Raw genomic sequence first — 10,000 nt, forward strand, 5'->3', positions numbered from 1 at the left:
TCCCCCAGGGCTCCTTTGACTCCTTCACGCTGCAGTACCGGGATGCCCAGGGCCAGCCCCAGGCCCTGCCCATCGATGGCGGGTCCCGCTCGGTGACAGTGCCAGGGCTGTCCCCGTCCCGCCGGTACCGCTTCCACCTCTACGGGCTGAGGGGCAGGAAGAAGATTATCCACATTTCAACCGAGGTCATGACAGGTAAGAGGAAAGGTTATGACGAGTTAGTCTGGGTGGATGAATGAATGAAGAATAATGGATATATGGATATATGGCAAGATGAAGGGATGCAGGAATGGGTGATTGGAGGAAGGGATGGAGTGGTAGAGGGATGGAGGAATACAGGAAAGGGTGGATGGTGGATGGATGGATGGATGGATGGATGGATGGATGGATGGATGGATGGATGGATGGATGGACGGACGGTGGATTAATGGCTGAGCCAGTGGCTGCTTTGGGTCGTGGGTTTGGGAGGTGCATGGCAATTAAATTGTAGATGGAGGATTGGATTGAAGGTCTGCATGAAGGAAACAGGACTGATGAAGATGGATGGTGCATGATGTTTTCAAGGGCAGATTGATGCTTCCTTGACAGAGCAGATCTGAGCAGATCCATGGTTGGGTTGTTGGATGATCAAAGGGAGGGTGACATGAAAAAAGGAGTTGAAGCAAAATTGTTTGAAACGATATATGACTGGATGGATGGATGGATGGATGGATGGATGGATGGATGGATGGATGGATGGATGGATGGATGCATAGATCCCACTCCCATTCCATCCCCATCTGTCAGTGAGCAACCACTGATTTGGGCACCATCCATTCAACCATTGACCCTTCTACTATCCGGGTGACCAACATTTGCTGCCCACTATCATCATCAGCAGCATCCATCAATTATCCATCAATATCATCCATAATTTTCACTAACCATGTATAACCAGCACCAACATCGTCCATTGTCACCATCATAATTCCTCAATCATCTTCCAGCCATCCATTCTCCATCCACCCACTGATCATTCTTCATCCATTAACGATGGATGGATGGATGGATGGATGGATGGATGGATGGATGGATGGATGGATGGATGGATGGATGGATGGGTGGATGGATGGATGGATGGATGGATGGATGGATGGATGGATGGATGGATGGATGGATGGATGGAAGGATGGTTCCAGAATGAATGGTCCAGAATATGGAAGTGTGGATGAATGAGTGGGTTGGTTGGTGGGGGATTGATGTTTGGATGGAGGCAGCCATGACCTTCCCCGCTCCATAGGAGCTGCAGAAGAGCCAGAGGAACTGCCCATGCCAACAGAGGAACCGCAGCATGAGAAACCCCATACTGAGGCCCCCACACCTGAGGCCACTCCAGCACTGGAAGACCTGAGGGTGTCTGGTGTCACATCCAACTCTGTGGAGCTGCACTGGAGCGTCCCCCAGGGCTCCTTTGACTCCTTCACGCTGCAGTACCGGGATGCCCAGGGCCAGCCCCAGGCCCTGCCCATCGATGGCGGGTCCCGCTCGGTGACAGTGCCAGGGCTGTCCCCGTCCCGCCGGTACCGCTTCCACCTCTACGGGCTGAGGGGCAGGAAGAAGATCGACCATGTGTCCACCGAGGCTGTGACAGGTGAGGGGGAAAATCAGGAGGAGGAAGGGTGGGTGGATGTATGGATGAAGAATAATGAATATATGGAGAGATGGAGGGATGAAAGAACGGAGTGATGGGCGATTGGATGAAGGGTTGGAGTGCTGGAGGAATGAGGCAATAGAGGAATGGATGGATGGATGGATGGATGGATGGATGGATGGATGGATGGATGGATGGATGGATGGATGGATGGACAGATTCCACTCCTATTGCATCCCCATCTGTCAGTGAGCACCCACTGACTTGGGCACCATCCAATCACTCACTGACCCTTCTGCTGACCAGGTGACCAACATTTACAGTCCACTATGATCATCATCATCATCCATCCACCATTATCCATCACTGATCCATCATCTTCATCCCTATTTTTTATCTACCATGTATAAACACCACCGTCATCATTCCTCAATTATCTTCCATCCATCCATTCCTCCATCCACCCACTGATCATTCTTCATCCATTAACGATGGATGGATGGATGGATGGATGGATGGATGGATGGATGGATGGATGGATGGATGAAAGATGAATGATACATGATTATTGTTGGGAACGTTTTGTTGGTGGTTTGACGTCATCAAATCAATGGGTGTATAGTCTGATGCCCCAATGCAGTGTGAGACTAAAGAAGGAGTTGAAGGAGAATGTTCATGGTATGAACCATGGTTTTCTGGATGGGTAGATAATGAGTGCAGTAATTAAAGGTGCAGGCGATGAAAGGGCAGAAGGATGGATGGAACGATGGATGGATGGATGGATGGATGGATGGATGGATGGATGGATGGATGGATGGATGGACGGATTGTTGGTAAGTGGTGGGATGGACATTTAGAGGGACACAGGCATTTCCACAGCAATCACTATCCCATCTTAACAGGAGAGGATGGATGAATGGTCCAATGGATGGACACATGGGTGAATGCATGGATGGGTTGGTGGCTGGTGGGATGGACATTTGGAGGGACATATGCCCATCCCTTTACCATCTCTTGTCCACTACAGCCATGGAAGAACCCCTGCCCTCAGAGGAACCGCAGCATGAGAAACCCCAAACTGAGTCCCCAGCATCTGAGGCCACCCCAGCACTGGAAGACCTGAGGGTGTCTGGTGTCACATCCAACTCTGTGGAGCTGCACTGGAGCGTCCCCCAGGGCTCCTTTGACTTCTTCACGCTGCAGTACCGGGATGCCCAGGGCCAGCCCCAGGCCCTGCCCATCGATGGTGGGTCCCGCTCGGTGACAGTGCCAGGGCTGTCCCCATCCCGCCGGTACCGCTTCCACCTCTACGGACTGAGGGGAGGCAAAAGGATTGACCGTGTCTCCACTGACACTGTCACAGGTGAGGGGGAAGGTCAGAGCGATGGAAGGATCACAAAATGGAGACCTCTAGGCATCCCATGCCCATCACATACCCAGCAGCAGGCACCCGTTGACTCAGCACCATCTGATCAACCATCAACCCTTCCACCAACCCATTGACCAGCACCTCCCATCATCCATCATCCACCACCACCCAGCAGGAACCATCAATTACCCATCGTCATCCATCGTCTTCATCTGCCATGAATAACCATCACCATCATCCATTAATTGTCATGCATCCATCCATCCTGCCATGCTTCCCTCATCCTCTGTCCATCAAGGATGGTTTCAGTGATACATGAATGGAAGGTTGTCCATGGGAGATGGGTGTGGGAGGCTGGAAGGCATGGAGAGCTGTGATTAGAAACAGACGGAGGGATTGATGTGGGACTGTCTAGGGGGTTGAGTTGGGTGTTAAGTATGTAATGGGAAGAATGGATGGATGGATGGATGGATGGATGGATGGATGGATGGATGGGTGGATGGATGGATGATGGATGCATGATGGATGGATGGAGGGATGGATGGACGGACGGATGGACGGATGGATGGATGGATGGATGGATGGATGGATGGATGGATGGATGGATGGATGGATGATCCAATAGATGGACACATGGGCGAATGGATGGATTGGTTGGTGGGTCATGGGATGTGCATTTGCATGGACACAAGGATGCCCACACCCATTACCATGTTATCTCCAATGCAGCCACTGAAGAACCCTTGCCCTCAGAGGAGCCTCAAGTGGAAAAGCCCCAAACGGAGTCCCCGGCACCTGAGGCACTCCCAGCAAGAGCAGAGCTGGGGGACCTGAGGGTCTCCAGTGTCACATCCAACTCTGTGGGGCTGCAGTGGAGCGTCCCTGAAGGATCGTTTGACTCCTTCCTGCTGCAGTACCGGGATGCCCAGGGCCAGCTCCAAGCCCTGCCCATCGATGGCGGGTCCCGCTCGGTGACAGTGCCAGGGCTCTCCCCTTCTCAGTGGTACCGCTTCCACCTCTGTGGTTTGCAGGGAAGGAAGAAGATCGACTGTGTGTCCACCGATGTCATGACAGGTAAGGCAGAAGGACGGATGGGTAGATGTATTGATCCAGAATAATGGATATATGGAGAAATGGAGAGATGAAGGGATGGAGGGATGGAGTGATGGGTGACTGGAGGAAGGTGTGGAGTGGTGGAGGAGAGGATGGGTGGATGGATGGATGGATGGATGGATGGATGGATGGATGGATGGATGGATGGATGGATGGATGGGTGGATGGACGGATGGATGGATGGATGGGTGGATGAACGGATGCCAGATCGAATGGCCCAGAGAATGAGAATGTGGATATGTTGATGGATGCGTTAGTTGGTCGGTGGTGGATGGCTATTAGGATGGAAGTACCTATGACCATCCCCTCTCCATAGGAGCTGCAGAAGAGCCAGAGGAACAGCCCCTGCCCACAGAGGAACCGCAGCAGGAGAAAGCCCAAACTGAGGCCCCCACATCTGAGGCACTCCCAGCAAGAGCAGAGCTGGGTGACCTGAGGGTCTCGAGTGTCACGCCCAGCTCTGTGCAGCTGCACTGGAGTGTCCCCCAGGGCTCCTTTGACTCCTTCACGCTGCAGTACCGGGATGCCCAGAGCCAGCCCCAGGCCCTGCCCATCGATGGCGGGTCCCGCTCGGTGACAGTGCCAGGGCTGTCCCCGTCCCGCCGGTACCGCTTCCACCTCTACGGGCTGAGGGGCAGGAAGAAGATTATCCACATTTCAACCGAGGTCATGACAGGTAAGAGGAAAGGTTATGACGAGTTAGTCTGGGTGGATGAATGAATAAAGAATAATGGATATATGGATATATGGCAAGATGAAGGGATGCAGGAATGGGTGATTGGAGGAAGGGATGGAGTGGTAGAGGGATGGAGGAATACAGGAAAGGATGGACGGATGGATGGATGGATGGATGGATGGATGGATGGATGGATGGATGGATGGACGGACAGTGGATTAATGGCTGAGCCAGTGGCTGCTTTGGGTCGTGGGTTTGGGAGGTGCATGGCAATTAAATTGTAGATGGAGGATTGGATTCAAGGTCTGCATGAAGGAAACAGGACTGATGAAGATGGATGGTGCATGATGTTTTTAAGGGCAGATTGATGCTTCCTTGACAGAGCAGATCTGAGCAGATCCATGGTTGGGTTGTTGGATGATCAAAGGGAGGGTGACATGAAAGAAGGAGTTGAAGCAACAAGTGTTTGAAAAGATATATGACTGGATGGATGGATGGATGGATGGATGGATGGATGGATGGATGGATGGATGGATGGATGGATGGATGGATGCAAGATCCCACTCCCATTCCATCCCCATCTGTCAGTGAGCATTCACTGATTTGGGCACCATCCATTCAACCATTGACCCTTCTACTATCCGGGTGACCAACATTTGCTGTCCACTATCATCATCACCAGCATCCATCAATTATCCATCCGTATCATCCATAATTTTCACTAACCATGTATAACCACCACCATCATTGTCCATTGTCACCATCATAATTCCTCAATCATCTTCCAGCCATCCATTCTCCATCCACCCACTGATCATTCTTCATCCATTAATGATGGATGGATGGATGGATGGATGGATGGATGGATGGATGGATGGATGGATGGATGGATGGATGGATGGAAGGATGGTTCCAGAATGAATGGTCCGGAATATGGAAGTGTGGATGAATGAGTGAGTTGGTTGGTGGGGGATTGATGTTTGGATGGAGGCAGCCATGACCTTCCCCGCTCTATAGGAGCTGCAGAAGAGCCAGAGGAACTGCCCATGCCAACAGAGGAACCGCAGCAGGAGAAACCCCAAACTGAGTCCCCCACACCTGAGGCCACTCCAGCACTGGAAGACCTGAGGGTGTCTGGTGTCACATCCAACTCTGTGGAGCTGCACTGGAGCGTCCCCCAGGGCTCCTTTGACTCCTTCACGCTGCAGTACCGGGATGCCCAGGGCCAGCCCCAGGCCCTGCCCATCGATGGCGGGTCCCGCTCGGTGACAGTGCCAGGGCTGTCCCCGTCCCGCCGGTACCGCTTCCACCTCTACGGGCTGAGGGGCAGGAAGAAGATCGACCATGTCTCCACCGAGGCTGTGACAGGTGAGGGGGAAAATCAGGAGGAGGAAGGGTGGGTGGATGTATGGATGAAGAATAATGAATATATGGAGAGATGGAGGGATGAAAGAATGGAGTGATGGGCGATTGGATGAAGGGTTGGAGTCCTGGAGGAATGAGGCAATAGAGGAATGGGTGGATGGATGGATGGATGGATGGATGGATGGATGGATGGATGGATGGATGGATGGATGGATGGATGGACAGATTCCACTCCTATTGCATCCCCATCTGTCAGTGAGCACCCACTGACTTGGGCACCATCCAATCACTCACTGACCCTTCTGCTGACCAGGTGACCAACATTTACAGTCCACTATGATCATCATCATCATCCATCCACCATTATCCATCACTGATCCATCATCTTCATCCCTATTTTTTATCTACCATGTATAAACACCACCGTCATCATTCCTCAATTATCTTCCATCCATCCATTCCTCCATCCACCCACTGATCATTCTTCATCCATTAACGATGGATGGATGGATGGATGGATGGATGGATGGATGGATGGATGGATGGATGGATGAAAGATGAATGATACATGATTATTGTTGGGAACGTTTTGTTGGTGGTTTGACGTCATCAAATCAATGGGTGTATAGTCTGATGCCCCAATGCAGTGTGAGACTAAAGAAGGAGTTGAAGGAGAATGTTCATGGTATGAACCATGGTTTCCTGGATGGGTAGATAATGAGTGCAGTAATTAAAGGTGCAGGCGATGAAAGGGCAGAAGGATGGATGGATGGATGGATGGATGGATGGATGGATGGATGGATGGATGGACGGATTGTTGGTAAGTGGTGGGATGGACATTTAGAGGGACACAGGCATTTCCACAGCAATCACTATCCCATCTTAACAGGAGAGGATGGATGAATGGTCCAATGGATGGACACATGGGTGAATGCATGGATGGGTTGGTGGCTGGTGGGATGGAAATTTGGAGGGACATATGCCCATCCCTTTACCATCTCTTGTCCACTACAGCCATGGAAGAACCCCTGCCCTCAGAGGAATCGCAGCAGGAGAAACCCCAAACTGAGTCCCCAGCATCTGAGGCCACCCCAGCACTGGAAGACCTGAGGGTGTCTGGTGTCACATCCAACTCTGTGGAGCTGCACTGGAGCGTCCCCGAGGGCTCCTTTGACTCCTTCACGCTGCAGTACCGGGATGCCCAGGGCCAGCCCCAGGCCCTGCCCATCGATGGCGGGTCCCGCTCGGTGACAGTGCGAGGGCTGTCCCCGTCCCGCCGGTACCGCTTCCACCTCTACGGGCTGAGGGGAGGCAAAAGGATTGAGCGTGTCTCCACCGACACTGTCACAGGTGAGGGGGAAGGTCAGAGCGATGGAAGGATCACAAAATGGAGACCTGTAGGGATCCCATGCCCATCACACACCCAGCAGCAGGCACCCGTAGACTCAGCACCATCTGATCAACCATCAACCCTTCCACCAACCCATTGTCTGGCACCTCCCATCATCCATCATCCACCACCACCCAGCAGGAACCATCAATTACCCATCGTCATCCATCGTCTTCATCTGCCATGAATAACCATCACCATCATCCATTAATTGTCATGCATCCATCTATCCTGCCATGCTTCCCTCATCCTCTGTCCATCAAGGATGGTTTCAGTGATACATGAATGGAAGGTTGTCCATGGGAGATGGGTGTGGGAGGCTGGAAGGCATGGAGACCTGTGATTAGAAACAGACGGAGGGATTGATGTGGGACTGTCTAGGGGGTTGAGTTGGGTGTTAAGTATGTAATGGGAAGAATGGATGGATGGATGGATGGATGGATGGATGGATGGATGGATGGATGGATGGATGGATGGGTGGATGGATGGATGATGGATGCATGATGGATGGATGGAGGGATGGATGGACGGACGGATGGACGGATGGATGGATGGATGGATGGATGGATGATCCAATAGTTGGACACATGGGCGAATGGATGGATTGGTTGGTGGGTCATGGGATGTGCATTTGGATGGACACAAGGATACCCACACCCATTACCATGTTATCTCCAATGCAGCCACTGAAGAACCCTTGCCCTCAGAGGAGCCTCAAGTGGAAAAGCCCCAAACGGAGTCCCCGGCACCTGAGGCACTCCCAGCAAGAGCAGAGCTGGGGGACCTGAGGGTCTCCAGTGTCACATCCAACTCTGTGGGGCTGCAGTGGAGCGTCCCTGAAGGATCGTTTGACTCCTTCCTGCTGCAGTACCGGGATGCCCAGGGCCAGCTCCAAGCCCTGCCCATCGATGGCGGGTCCCGCTCGGTGACAGTGCCAGGGCTGTCCCCTTCTCAGTGGTACCGCTTCCACCTCTGTGGTTTGCAGGGAAGGAAGAAGATCGACTGTGTGTCCACCGATGTCATGACAGGTAAGGCAGAAGGACGGATGGGTAGATGTATTGATCCAGAATAATGGATATATGGAGAAATGGAGAGATGAAGGGATGGAGGGATGGAGTGATGGGTGACTGGAGGAAGGTGTGGAGTGGTGGAGGAGAGGATGGGTGGATGGATGGATGGATGGATGGATGGATGGATGGATGGATGGATGGATGGATGGGTGGATGGACGGATGGATGGATGGATGGGTGGATGAACGGATGCCAGATCGAATGGCCCAGAGAATGAGAATGTGGATATGTTGATGGATGCGTTAGTTGGTCGGTGGTGGATGGCTATCAGGATGGAAGTACCTATGAGCATCCCCTCTCCATAGGAGCTGTAGAAGAGCCAGAGGAACTGCCCCTGTCCACAAAGGAACCGCAGCAGGAGAAAGCCCAAACTGAGGCCCCCACATCTGAGGCACTCCCAGCAAGAGCAGAGCTGGGGGAGCTGAGGGTCTCGAGTGTCACGCCCAGCTCTGTGCAGCTGCACTGGAGCATCCCCCAGGGCTCCTTTGACTCCTTCACGCTGCAGTACCGGGATGCCCAGGGCCAGCCCCAGGCCCTGCCCATCGATGGCGGGTCCCGCTCGGTGACAGTGCCAGGGCTGTCCCCGTCCCACCGGTACCGCTTCCACCTCTACGGGCTGAGGGGCAGGAAGAAGATCGACCATGTGTCCACCGAGGTCATCACGGGTAAGGAAGAAGGTCTAGAGGAGGAAGGCCGGGTGGATGAATGGATGAAGAATAATGGATATATGGAGTGATGGAGCGATGAAGGGATGGGTGATTGGAGGAAGGGATAGACTGATGGAGGGATGGATGGATGGATGGATGGATGGATGGATGGATGGATGGATGGATGGATGGATGGATGGATGGATGGATGGGTGGATGGGTGGATGCATAGCAAATTTATGGCTGGGCCTGTGTCGGTTTTGTGTCCTGGGCTTGGGAGGTGCATGGCAATGAGAAGGAGCATGGTAGATTGGATTCAAGGACTGATTGAAGGACACAGGAGCGATGAAGATGGATGATGCATGATGCTTTTTAGGACAAATTGATGGATGTTTTACAGAGCAGACCAGATCAGATCTGATCAGCGGTTGGGTGGTTGGACGGTCAAATGTAGGGTAAGATTAAGAAGACGTTAAAGGAAAAAGAGTGTAAAAAGGAATATGACTGGATGGATGGATGGATGGATGGATGGATGGATGGATGGACGGATGATGGATGGATGGATGGATGGATGGATGGATGGATGGATGGATGGATGGATGGATGCATAGCAGATTTATGACTGGGCCTGTGTTGGGTTTGTGTCCTGGGTTTGGGAGGTGCATGGCAATGAGAATGGGCATGGAGGATTGGATTCAAGGACTGACTGAAGGAAACAGGAGGGATGAAGATGGATGATG

General features: G+C 52.5%; 1 protein-coding gene across 1 annotated transcript in view; it reads left to right on the forward strand.

The window, feature by feature from the left end:
* LOC134433085 (tenascin-X-like) overlaps positions 1 to 10,000 on the forward strand; it is a gene marked incomplete at its 3' end in the record, with an annotated part of 66,642 nt that overhangs the window by 17,558 nt on the left and 39,084 nt on the right. The window contains exons 12-20 of the mRNA XM_063181978.1: positions 1 to 195; positions 1,280 to 1,630; positions 2,658 to 2,993; positions 3,765 to 4,073; positions 4,429 to 4,788; positions 5,806 to 6,156; positions 7,168 to 7,503; positions 8,227 to 8,571; positions 8,919 to 9,278. The exon at positions 1 to 195 is cut by the window's left edge and continues 165 nt beyond it. Of these exons, the coding sequence (XP_063038048.1) occupies positions 1 to 195; positions 1,280 to 1,630; positions 2,658 to 2,993; positions 3,765 to 4,073; positions 4,429 to 4,788; positions 5,806 to 6,156; positions 7,168 to 7,503; positions 8,227 to 8,571; positions 8,919 to 9,278 (2,943 nt within the window). The remainder of the gene's footprint in view (positions 196 to 1,279; positions 1,631 to 2,657; positions 2,994 to 3,764; positions 4,074 to 4,428; positions 4,789 to 5,805; positions 6,157 to 7,167; positions 7,504 to 8,226; positions 8,572 to 8,918; positions 9,279 to 10,000) is intronic.

The sequence above is a fragment of the Melospiza melodia genome, unplaced genomic scaffold, assembly GCF_035770615.1.
Source record: "Melospiza melodia melodia isolate bMelMel2 unplaced genomic scaffold, bMelMel2.pri scaffold_114, whole genome shotgun sequence".
In the NCBI taxonomy this organism is placed as follows: Eukaryota; Metazoa; Chordata; class Aves; order Passeriformes; family Passerellidae; genus Melospiza; species Melospiza melodia.